The sequence below is a fragment of the Passer domesticus genome, unplaced genomic scaffold (assembly GCF_036417665.1).
Source record: "Passer domesticus isolate bPasDom1 unplaced genomic scaffold, bPasDom1.hap1 HAP1_SCAFFOLD_44, whole genome shotgun sequence".
NCBI classification, from domain to species: domain Eukaryota; kingdom Metazoa; phylum Chordata; class Aves; order Passeriformes; family Passeridae; genus Passer; species Passer domesticus.
In genome coordinates this window covers 580,600-592,073 of record NW_026990160.1, presented here as the reverse complement: position 1 = coordinate 592,073, position 11,474 = coordinate 580,600, and the positions used below count along the sequence as shown (strand labels likewise).

General features: G+C 51.0%; 1 protein-coding gene across 2 annotated transcripts; it reads left to right on the top strand.

Annotated features, from left to right (window-relative positions):
* Positions 1–761: 761 nt before the first annotated feature.
* Positions 762–11,399, top strand: LOC135292768 (serine/threonine-protein kinase PAK 3-like). 2 transcript variants are annotated; one of them, XM_064406870.1, is made up of 11 exons: positions 762–977; positions 1,886–1,923; positions 2,325–2,447; positions 2,966–3,493; positions 4,442–4,505; positions 6,381–6,429; positions 7,578–7,690; positions 8,212–8,329; positions 10,182–10,378; positions 10,966–11,103; positions 11,252–11,399. In XM_064406870.1, the coding sequence occupies exons 4-9, from the start codon at positions 3,259–3,261 to the stop codon at positions 10,359–10,361; spliced, it is 759 nt and encodes a 252-aa protein (XP_064262940.1). In that variant the 5' UTR covers positions 762–977; positions 1,886–1,923; positions 2,325–2,447; positions 2,966–3,258; the 3' UTR covers positions 10,362–10,378; positions 10,966–11,103; positions 11,252–11,399. The 2 variants fall into 2 exon arrangements, with proteins under 2 accessions (XP_064262940.1, XP_064262938.1); XM_064406868.1 differs by having other exon boundaries at positions 10,182–11,103.
* The last annotated feature ends 75 nt before the right edge of the window (positions 11,400–11,474 follow it).

Here is an 11,474-nt window from a genome sequence, read left to right as displayed (position 1 = left end):
CCCTGATGGTTTCAGCTGTGTGTCAAAGCTGTCACTTCCGTGCCCCCCATCTCAGCCCCGCCTCCTGACTAATACTGTGGAAGGAGAAAAATGGGGGAAAAAATGGTGGTGGTGCTTTGGTCCCAAGGCCTCCCTGCTAGAGTGAGTCATACAGAACGATCCTCCTTGCATTTTCTGTCATGGCATTTCCCTGCTGTGGGAATGCCATTTCCCATGGCTATGATGTAAAATGTTTTGAATATATAGTATTCAATAATATAATACACATACATATATATAGATATATATATATATGTGTATATATAAATAAAATATATATATACAGAAAGATCCATGACCATGTCTCTGTACCTAGGAAAAACCTCTAAATGTAATTAAAGCAGTGCTTCTCCTTGTTTTCTGATTTCTAGAACAAAGGAATAAGCTTTCTGGTTTTTGCTCAGCAGAAATAGTGGTCAAAGACCACTGCTGCGGCTCCTCACATCCTGGTCCCTTCTCAGTGCTCAGCTTCTCAGTGTGGGCTCTAGGGGCTAAGTGTGTTTCTACTCTTACATGCCTTGAACAACAGGTGATGGACTAGGAGGGCTTTGTGTGTTGCTTTGTAGCAGAGGAGAACTTTGCAGGCTTTTTTGGCATTAGGTGTAGAGCAGGTCTGGTTCTATGCATGAATTCACAATCCAGCCTAGGGCGGCTGCTATTGTGATGTCAGCGGCCGCATCCCGGCGTTGTCAAGGCAAAGTTGCTGTGCCCGGAAGGGCTCAGTGTGCAGAGCAGCTCTGTGGCACGCTCACTGCAGGCGGAACCTGCTGATCGACGAGGTCTCTGCCAGCAGGACTCGGAATATTTTTGGTTTTTCCCACAGGCGTTGTCTGGTACAGACTTGAGCAGCGCTGCTCAAGCCATGGAGGGAGTGTGTGCTGCAGTTTGCGCGGCTTTTTCCGTGGCTTATTCTGGGTACTTTCTCACCCACCTGGCACGTAAGTAGATGTTGCAGCATATGGAAACCAAAATGCCACAAAGAGGCCTTTGGTTGGGTAAAGCCGCTGTCAACAGCTCCAGCCAAGAAGGGGGTGTCTCTAGCCAGTGGGGAGTGGGTAGCATTTGTAATGTGGCCTGCAGGGGCTTCACTCCTCCTGTGGCACAGCCTGTGGCTATGGAGTTTAGTCTCCTCAGTTTACTGGCTCAAGGAAGACAACTTCCAAGATAGGAAGAGTGGGAGAGCTTGTCAGGAGTCCTTGTAAAAGCTGTGCACTGCTCTCCAGGACTGAGGGAATGTCCCTCAGTTCAAGTCTTCTTGTCTGCATTCCCTCATCCCAGCATGTGCCTGTGGACCTTGACATTTCCTGCACACTAAAAGAGCCATTTGTTCTGTGATGAAGTCACAGAATCAGCTTGGAAAAGGCCTCTGAGATAGACATTTCAGAGGAGTTCTTGTATGCTCCCGAACCCTGGAGCTGTTCCCGTGCTGTGTCACGATAGAATTGCCACCCTGGCTAAGGGGCACTTGGGTGAAGCTTTTCCGGGGAAAGGTTTTCAGTGAGCTCATGGCAATTGCTGCATGCAATCTCTTGAGAAAACTGAAGCACAGGAAAGGGAGGAGCTGTAGCTCCTGCTGGGTGGGGTGGGGCAGAAGCAGTGATTGTTACAGAACCACTGGGCCTTTCTGAGTCTCAAGTTTCTGTGGGTTGAGTGGCCACAGAGGACAGAAGGTAGACACCAGGCAATGTTTTGTGCTGTTGACTTGCTTGCTGTGTGACACAGGGGTTGCAGCTGGAGTGATGTAGTGAAAGCAGAATGCTCTGTCTTTGGGTTGACTTTTTGTGGGCTTGCCCAGCACAGGCAGTTTTCTTCCAGCATCTGGTTGTTTTTCCCTTGTGTGTTGCAGGTCACATCACCCGTGCCTGGAGAGAATCCGGTCTTTGGGTGAGTGGGAAAGAAGGCTCTGGCCTTGGTAGCATTTGACAATTGTGGAGCAAGCTGTGAGCTGGGTGTGTTGCAGTCCAGTGCCAGCCTGGTTGGATGAATGAAACTACAGTCCAGACCCTTTGCAGCAAGAGCAGCAGCAGCAGGAGGAGCCCAGGCTGTTTTCTCCAATTCCTTTTCAGAGCTTTTAAGCAGCTGGAAGTGGGGTTGCTTGGTGCTTTAAGCCATGACGGAATTTCCCCTGCACAAGAGAGTGCAGTCCCCTCTAATTGTCCCATTTTACTTCAGTGGGAACAACTTAGAAACCCATTTCTCTGCAGATGATTTCTCCTTAGTGCATCTGGGTCTAGAGCTGAACATAGAAAAGGTCACTTGTCCCTCACGCTGCTGTCTGTCTGCAGAGCCCAACACCAACCTCGGAGGATCCTCTGGCTGCGTGTCTTCCTGCAGAAGAGGCCAGAGGGGAGGAAGATGCTCCCCAAACTGCGCCTGCTGCCACTGCAGGGCCTGAGCATCCAGCATCAGTAAGTAGCAGCTCTGGGTCGTGCTGTGGCTGGAGCAAAGCATAGCTGCAAGTTTCTGATCAGACAACACCTCCTGTGCCTGGCTGAAGATGCTGGAGGCTGGAATCTTTCCGGCCCTTCCCCCAGTCAGTGGAGCTTGGAAAAGCAGAGTGGAACTTGGATTGTTTATGCAGCAGCTTCCTACTGTTCTGAAAGGGGCTGTGAATTTGTCTTAGTAAGAGACAAGAGGTAGCATTAGGATGTCTTTGGATGCTCCTGGGGTACAAGTGAGGTCCTTGGTGGCCAGTGGCTGTGCAGGCTCCCTGTCCCCTGTGAGGAGAGCAGTGCAAAGATGCAGTTCACAAGCTTGCAGGATACGAGGAGGCACTGTCCCCAGCAGGGACCTGGCCCTCCCCACAGAGCAGCTAAAGTCAGTAGCTAAAGGAAGAGCTGAGCTGCAGCAGGGCCTGTAGCTGAATATAGGTAAGGTGGTGAATGACAGGTTCTTTCCTATCCCTCATGCTGCTGTCTGTCCACAGAGCACAAGGGCAGCGTCAGCACCTGCTCTAGCTGCCTCTGTACCTGAGGAAGAGGCTGAAGAGGAGGAAGGTGCCGATGAACCTGGCCCTGCGGTCAGCCCATGGCCGGAGCAAACAACACCAGTAAGTGCCCGCTTTGGGTAGCAGCGTCTTTGGTGTCATTTTGTCCGTCATGTAAAAGCAGCCTTTGGATTTTGTGCCTTGAGCTGTTGAAGCGGGCTGCACAAGCTGAGAGGTGAAGAGCCCTGGGTGTGGCCAGCAGCATCTTCCTAGGGGCTTGCATTTGAAATGGAATGGGGGCATCTCTGCCAGGCTCATTTGTGACCCAAATTCATTTCTTGTCCCAGAGCTCCATCTCCTCTGTCCTGGCACCTGCACGAGCTGCAGCTGAAGGCTCGGGAGAAGGCTCCAGTGCCCAGGCTGGAAGCTCAAGCACGAGCAGCTCGTGCACCTGGAGCACGACCAGCTCGTCTGGCAGCAGAGAACAGCAGCGAGAGAGGACAGAGGACAAGTGCCTGGCCATGCTGAGTAGGTCCTTTGTGATCCTTGTGTGCCGGAGCAGTGCCTTGTGTGCGCGTGTGCCGGCATGAGCTGTCCCACCTCCTGCTCAGCTGAGTGCCAGGTCCTGAGGCCTCCTCCACACAGGATCTGTTGTTGTGCTCTGAGGTGGTGAGGGATCAGCGGGGTGTTGCTCCTGCCTCTGAGAGCAGCTCGGCCTGGTTTGGCTTTGCCTGAGCTTCCCTGTAGGCAAAAGGCCAAGCAGAGATTGTTTCTGGCTGAGCAGGAGGCCGTGACCTCGCGAATGAGTAGGCCTCAAGGAGCTCCTGCGGGGCCCAGCTGCTGTGGGCACGGCCAAGGTCATCTTCAGCACTCAGCCTGTCCTAAAGGCTGAGGGACCTCATTCCTAAGGCCATCACAGTAGCTTATAACATGAGCTGCTGCTCCTGAAAGGCTGAAGGGCATTGTTTAGGCAAAGTCCTGCTTAAAGCTGGAGATCTGGGCTCTGCTGGAAGCACTTTGCAATATTCTTCCTGTTCTGGAGAGGGCAGCTGATGACAAAAATTGATTCCAGAACCCAAGATGCCTTTGATGTTTGCAAGGATGAAAGCTTGTGTTGAATGTCGCAGAGTGTTCATTGCCAAGAGCAGGAAGGTTTTGTTTTTCCTGCTGCCCTTAATGTTTATAGACAACAATCACTTCTCTTGGTTAGAGTTTTCTGATCCCTGTCTCCTCTGACTGTTTCTCTGTGTGCTTCGATTTTACTTTAGGCTTTTAGTTTAGTGCTGGCCATCTGTGCTGCAGGGCTGCTTGTCTTGCTGCTGCTGTTTTTGAGGTGGTGCTGGTGCAGTGGTGTTGTTGTTTCCCGACTGACTGAGTTGAGAGGGCCCAGTGTCCCGAAGAGTGGGGCTGCCTTTGTGATCTGATGAAGGGTGGGATCTCTTTTGAAGTGAGCATCTGTCCTTGGGATTTTTACAGAGATGCTGGTGAGCGAGGGAGATCCTGAGGCTAAATACACAGAACTGGAAACTCTTGGCAAAGGGTGAGTGCAGCCACAGTTCCTTCTTCAAAGAGAGGGGCAGTGTGTTTTGCTCGTGTCCCATCTCCCCAGAGTGACATCAGGCAAGTTCCAAAGCTGTTCAGACACTGCGTTAAGATGATGCCAGGTGATCTCTCAATGCTGGCCAGCATTTATAGCTGTGTTGTGAAGGCACAGCCAAGACACCTGGATGCTGGCAATGTCTTGTCTGCGGCAAAGAGCAGCACCTGGCAGCTCTCCTGTCCCTCAAGTGTGTTTGCACCTGTTTGCCGCTTTTCATAGGAGAAATAATTTTTGAGTGTCTCAAAAGAATACAGAATACGTGGGAATGAAAGGAGGAGAAACTTCATTGTCTCAAAGGTCAAGCTAACAGCTGACAGCTGTCAGGGAACAGCTCTCAGTAACATTTCTTTCCAATATTTTGCTGCAAATAAAATTCAGTAGTCAGGATGACCACCACCTAGTCTAGAAGCCAAAAGCAGAAATGAAAGAAGCAGCTCTCTTTTGTGGCTGCGGTGGCAAAAGGCAAAGTTTCAGGGGCATGCCCAGTGGCAATGCACTCTAGAGGAAAAGGCATCATCTGCCTGATGGCAGACTCCTCGTGGATCCTGTGGGGTTTAGGCGTTTGCTGCAAAGAATCCACCAAGCTATTCCCTTTGAAAGCCAGCTCTGCTGACTGTAGATGGGATTGATTTGCAACATTTTCTCTGTACCAGGTGTTCTGGTTTAGGGCGAATTTTGGAGGAAACCTCCAGAAAGGGCCCCTCCTAAAAGCAAACCCACATGGCCACTGCCCCCAGCCAGTTTGGGAATAATTTCCTCGGACAGAAGTGGAAAGAAATTGTTTATTTAACAGGGAAATCACTCCCCAGCACACAAAATGAACAATACTGGATGACAAAACTCATTTGCTGCTCTGAAGAGATGGCAAGTTCAGAAAGTCTCTCCTGGGGGTTGTCATTCTCCAGTGCTGGGAAAGGCTGCAGAGTAGGCCCTGGTGGGCTACAAAGTGTGAGCTCTCAGTGTTTTGCTGGGTCCCAGTCTGGAGCAGGTTCGAATGGCTCCAAGAAAAGGGAAAGAAAAACACTAAAGGCGAAACTCAGACTACCTTAGCTAGCTAAACTAACTAAAAAGCAAAAGGAGTGTGGTGTGTGGCCCCATCTGTGCCCAGACCACAACACTGGAGTTCTGTGTTCCAGCAGACTGCGGGGGAGAGTGCAGCTGATAACAAAACTCTGTGCTCCCTCTTCTCCCGGCCCCTACTGTCTGATCCCGTCTTGGAGGCACAGAATATAACATCCAGCATAAACAGAACAAGTGACTGGGGAAACAAGCATCATAACGTCACCCCAGAACAGAAGGCAAATGTACAAGAAGTCGCCAGAAAAGTGGAGTCCTTCCAGTGTCTGTTGCATCGAAGAGAAGCAGCTGCCAATGGCTCTGGACCCAGAACACAGCTGCCTAAGGACCCTGTGTTTTGAGGATTTCTCCATTTGTGTGCAGCAATGGAAGCCTTTGCCTGCTATGGCTGTGGCTGGACACTACTTTCCTTGCAAGCTGGAGAAGGGATCTGTGTCTAGAGGCTTTCCTCCAATGGCTGTTAATGGCTTCAGGCTTCTCAGAAAAGCCTGAGTGGTAGTGCTTGAGTTTGGCAGACAGACTCCAAGGAGAGGTGTAAGAAGACCCAACGGGCATATTCCTGGAAAAATCCGAGACATGCACAGCTAGAGAAAGAGAAAAGGGAGAAAAGACCCAGAGAAGAATCTGTCATGTTCCATTTACTCTTTGCTCCAGGACTTTGTTCCTGTTGGACTGCAGTGTTTTGCACTAGCAGGGACTAAAGGACTTGTTCTTTCTCTACTGCTGTTTTGTTTCTAGGGGTTTCGGCACTGTGTGCATGGCAGTGGAGACTGCCACAGGAGAAGAGGTAAGCCTCAAGCAGCGCCGCAGCTTCTGCAGCTCTCGAGTGCCCTCCCCTCTGCTGTGAGCTGTGGCTGAGCTTTGGCTCGCCAGTGGAGCTTTGCTGCAAAGGCAAATGGAGTGCAGAGCAGTGTCTGCCTGCCAAATACAGTGGGGACAGATTTTGTCCTTCTCAGCTGCCCCAGGGGATGCAAGGAGGCCAAGTGGTATCGTTCAGAGGAGGACACAGGGCTGGGTCTACGTGCCCAGGTGGTGTCTCAGAGCATGGCACTGCTCTTTGGGGCTGCAGCATTCCTGAATTCTCATTTCTGGCTGTTAGCCAATACATGGAAATCATGCTGGCAGTTCTGCAGCCACCTGCAGTGCTGCCCTTGGGATCTGTGCTTAGAGAGAGCAAGGTCTGCAAGGAGTGTCTCAAGGGCCTGAGTCCTGCTCAGAGCCTGGTGTGCATCCTAGAGGATCAAGGCATGGGTTATTTCTTTTTACAGTCAGGCAGTAATTGCAAATATCAGTGGTGTGAATTAAAGTATTTTAGTGGAACGAAATGCAAATTCCTGAAGTGAGGAAGTGCTTGGATTGTCTTTTTTGGAGGTGTCCTTAATGATGTTTTCATCATCACAGCATTTTTTCCGTGAAATATGTAGGGTTGTGTTTCTTATGGGGAATAACCCTGAGGATGATTTTAGGACAAACAGCATTTTATCAGTCATGTCTGTAAGAGTTTGCTTTGTAGTTGTGCAATGGAGAATGCTAGTGGTTGCTGGAGTAATGATCAAGCCCCCTAGAAGTGCCCAAGGTTTCCCAGCAGTTTTGTTCCATTTCTACTGGCACAGAATCGATTCCTGCTTGCAAGAGGTGTGTCAATGACAATGGGGATGATAAAGGAAGGTCCTGGGGAAGACAGTGGGCACAGTGAGTGTTGTTAGAGCTTTGAGGTGGAGAGCTTAGACCATGTTTCTCCCAGGTTTACAAGGCAAAGGATATCTGTCTCTCTGTCCTGGGAGGTGCCCAAGCATGGGGTCTGATGTCCAGTCACAAGGCAGTTTGTCCCAGCCCAGCTGGGGCTACTGTCATCCCATAATCACTGTCTTCATGTTCCCTTTGTGCTCCTGTGCCACAGACTTCTTTGGTTCATGGCTTTCCATGTTGTTTTAGGTGGCCATCAAGAAAATTAGTCTCCTGCAAGAGAGCAGCAGCGAGCTGTGCCTGAATGAAATCCAGGTCATGCGTGGCAGTAAGAATGCCAACCTTGTGAACTATGTAGACAGGTGAGTGGTTCTGCTGTCCTGCCATGAAAGGTCATTCTCATCCTGCAAGCCAGAGGTGCAACCACTCCTTTGGTCGCTGGCAAAAGAGGATGGAGCTGTTAATTCCTGTTCTTGGGCTGATCTACAGCGTCTTGGGAGGAGATTGCATTGGGCCTGCATTCATCTTTCCTGGCATACCTAGTGTGAAGGGCACTTTCAAAGACAGGACTGGGCCCTGTCTTACTGAGCCAACAGCCTCCAAGTTCCTGTCCTCTCTCCACATTTTTTTTGTTGGGTTTGGGATTTGATTTTTTCCCTGTGTCTGAAGTGCTGACAAAGCACTGTCTATTGTATTTCCCTTGGCCTGTTGCATTGGTGTGGATACCGAGCTGTCTTTTAGACTGCTCAGAGTTCAAGCCCTGCAGAGCGTCGGGAATGACTACTCACTTCCTCCTGTGTTCCTCTGAGAGAGACACAGAAACAAGAATCCATCAGGTTGTGTAAGTGCGTGCGTTCATCTCCAGGCTGTTTGCTCCTTTCAGCTACCTGGTGGATGAGGAACTCTGGCTGGTGATGGAATACATGGACGGAGGTTCTTTACATGATGTCATCAGGGAGACTCGCATGGCAGAAGGAGAGATAGCAGCTGTCTCTCGGGAGGTAAGGGATGGCACTTGTGCTTCCCATGGCTTGGTTGGGATGGTCCTTCCAAATGGGTGATAAGGAGAGGAGAGATTTCATCTTCCAAGCCTTTCTCTTATGTCCTTGGCAGTAGCAAGAGCATCTGAAGTGCCTGCCAGTGTCCCTGCCCTTCTTCTGGTGTGTTTGTCTTTGCCTCTCTAAACACTTGCCTGGAGCCTGTGTGTGCTGCATTCCTTCCCTGTAAGGGCAAAGGTGCTGGTGGTGCAAAGTGAAGCAAGGGGCAAAGACGAAGAGATACTCACAGGACTTTCCCAGAGCTCAGCCTCAAAGGAGAGCCTTGCACCCAAAGCGGTGTTTGCAAAAGCATCCACTGCTGTCTGGCTGCAGAGAGCACAGCCACTGCAGCAGGGCTCCTTCAGCCTGTGTTTGCAGGGCACTGGCCAGAGGAACAATTGCCCTTTCTCTTTCAGAAGCAAACATACCCTCACTTAGAAAGGCACTGCTGTTCTCGTGGTGGAGCAGCAGGCTCCTGCCCTTGCCAGCAGCCTGTCCTGCCATGGCTCACCATCCCCCAGGAAGTCAGTGTTGCAGATGTGCCACTTTTCTGCCTGTGGGATGAAGTCCACTTAGGCTTGTGTTTCTTTTTCCTCTCTTGTTGGGGTGCATTAGTTTTAAGTTGGTTTATTCCTGTACCCCCCATTCCTGCTTATGGTTCTGCCCCGGGCTCTCTCTCTCTCCTCTTCTGAATTGTCCCGTCAGCTACATTTTTATCTTTCCTAAATTCCTCCCTAACTGCCTGTCTGTTATTCAGGGTCCTTGCCCACTCATCCAGAACATTCTGTCCTGGGCATTGAAGGATTGGTTTAGAGGTCAGGGTTCAACCCCTAATTTATGTACACTGGACATCCGAGCTGTTTGTTATGCGTTATTCCCTCCTCTCAAAATTTTAGATTGGTCGCTGTGTTCTAGTTATAAGACCTTGCCGAGCAAGCTTTTTTGTCCGTGCCCGATGCACCATCAATAAACACCTCCTTTTTCCCTGTCGACGCGGTCCAAAGCCTTTTCTCCTGCGGGACGCAGCCCAGCTTCTCTCCTCACGGCTCTGGGGGTTTCTCGCCCTTCTGAAGGCATTCCGCCTTAAATACTCTCCCTAGGAAGTCTCCTAGCGGGAGAGTGCCCTTCCCCCCTCACTGCTGCTGGCGGTGCTGGCCTGTGCAGCCGGGCGAGTCAGAGACCAAGAGGTCAGCAGTAGCCACTGCACTCTCTCAGTGCCTGCAAGGCCTGGATTTCCTGCACTCCAAGCAAGTGATCCACCGAGATATCAAAAGCCACAACATTCTCCTGGGCTTGGATGGATCAGTCAAGTTGGGTGGGTGTTGCTGGCCAGGCTCAGCCGTGGCAGGCTGCGGTGTGGGGCTGCCTTTGGGTGGCTGCCAGTTCCCTGCAGTGGTGCCTGTGGCCAGGCTCACCCGTGGCGGGCTGCGGTGTGGGGTTGCCTTTGGGTGGCTCCAGTTCCCTGCAGTGGTGCCTGTGGCAGTGCAGGCTGCCCTGCTGCAAGCACAGAGCACAGCCACAAGGTGCAGGGAAGTGTTGCTGGGAAGAAGGGCTCAGGGGTGGCTTTGGGTTGTGTGTGTCCCTTCCCAAGCAAGGCAGTTACAGTCTAATAGCTTCAGGGGACTAAAATCCACTGCCTGAAACTGGGGGGTTTTGCTAAGTGGCCAATTCGGTATTTCCTTGGCTGCAGGCCTGAGGTATGGCCTCTTTACAGCTGGGTTCCACACTGCCTTCTTGGACATTGGTACAATGGGGATTTCTTTTGTTTGCTTTCCTAATTCACGCTGGCTTGATCAGAGTGGTTTTTCCTCCTCAGCTGATTTTGGCCTTGCTGCTCAGCTCACCACCGAGCAGAACAAACGGAGATCAGCTGTTGGAACAACTTACTGGATGGCGCCAGAAATTTTCACCAGGAAGCCCTATGGCCCCAAAGTGGACATCTGGTCCTTTGGCATCGTGGGGATCGAGATGGTGGACGGAGCGCCTCCGTACCTGATGAAAACCTCCCGCACGGTACGCTGCAGCTGCTCTCAGACACTGCTGTCACCCTAACAAAATCTGCTCCCATTCTTCTGCCTGGGAAGCTTGCCAACACCTGAAAATGATAGGTTCCAGGCTGCACAGTCTCTCGTGCTTCTTGGCCAGATCATCCCCTTGCCATTTTTGTGCATGAACAGGACCTAAAAATCAGGATGCCTTTTGCTTGGCAGAAGCTTTGCCTAAGGGAGCAGTGAGCAGTGCTGAGCTGCATTTTATGGAATAATCCTTGGAAATAGAAGAGTGAGATGAAAGTCACTCTTCCATGTCACTTGTAGAGGCTGTGTCAGTGCTCAGAGAAGCAAAGTGTGCTTTAGCTGATGGAGCTGCTGCTGATTCCATCATCCAGTGAAATGAGTGGTCAAGGCAAGAGCCTTTGCCTACTGGACTGGCTATGGCTGCCTCTGGCTTTGGGTTGTTTTAGTAGGGGTAGGAAAGGTATCTGCCACCCTGTGGCAGGGAGTAAAGTGCCACTGCAGAGTGGAGCTTGTCCAATGGGCTCTGTGTGAGCAGTTTGGGGTGCGAAGGAGACAGGTAGAGTGTGGCATTTCCTTCTTCTCTAGGTTCAACAGCTGATAAGCACCGGGGCCCCCCCGAAGCTGCAGAAGCCCAGGCAGCAGTCGGCGTGGCTGCGAGACTTTCTGCACTGCTGCCTGGAGAGGGACGAGGACAGGCGCTGGTCTGCCCAGGAACTTCTGCAGGTAACAGGCAAAGCGGCTGCAGGTCCTGGATGTGGAGAGAGAGGTGCACAGAATGCCCTCCTTTCTGTATCTTTCTGCTAGCCAGAGAAAGCCTGCTTCAGCCTGTGGGGAAAGTAGAAGCTCATTGCATCTTTTTCTCTTTGGGCAGCATCCATTTGTAACATCAGCCAAGCCAGCCTCCTCCCTGACGCCTCTGATCATGGCCACGCAGGAGTTCATGGCCGACAGGAGATTCTAGCCCTGGAAGAGGCCTTTGTTGTTGTTTGTTGTTTGAAGTTTGTAGTTTGTAGTTTATAGCTCGTAGTTTGTAGTTTGTTATGAGTGATAGTCAGAATAAATACTATAATAAATAAATAAACCCTTTGTGTTGG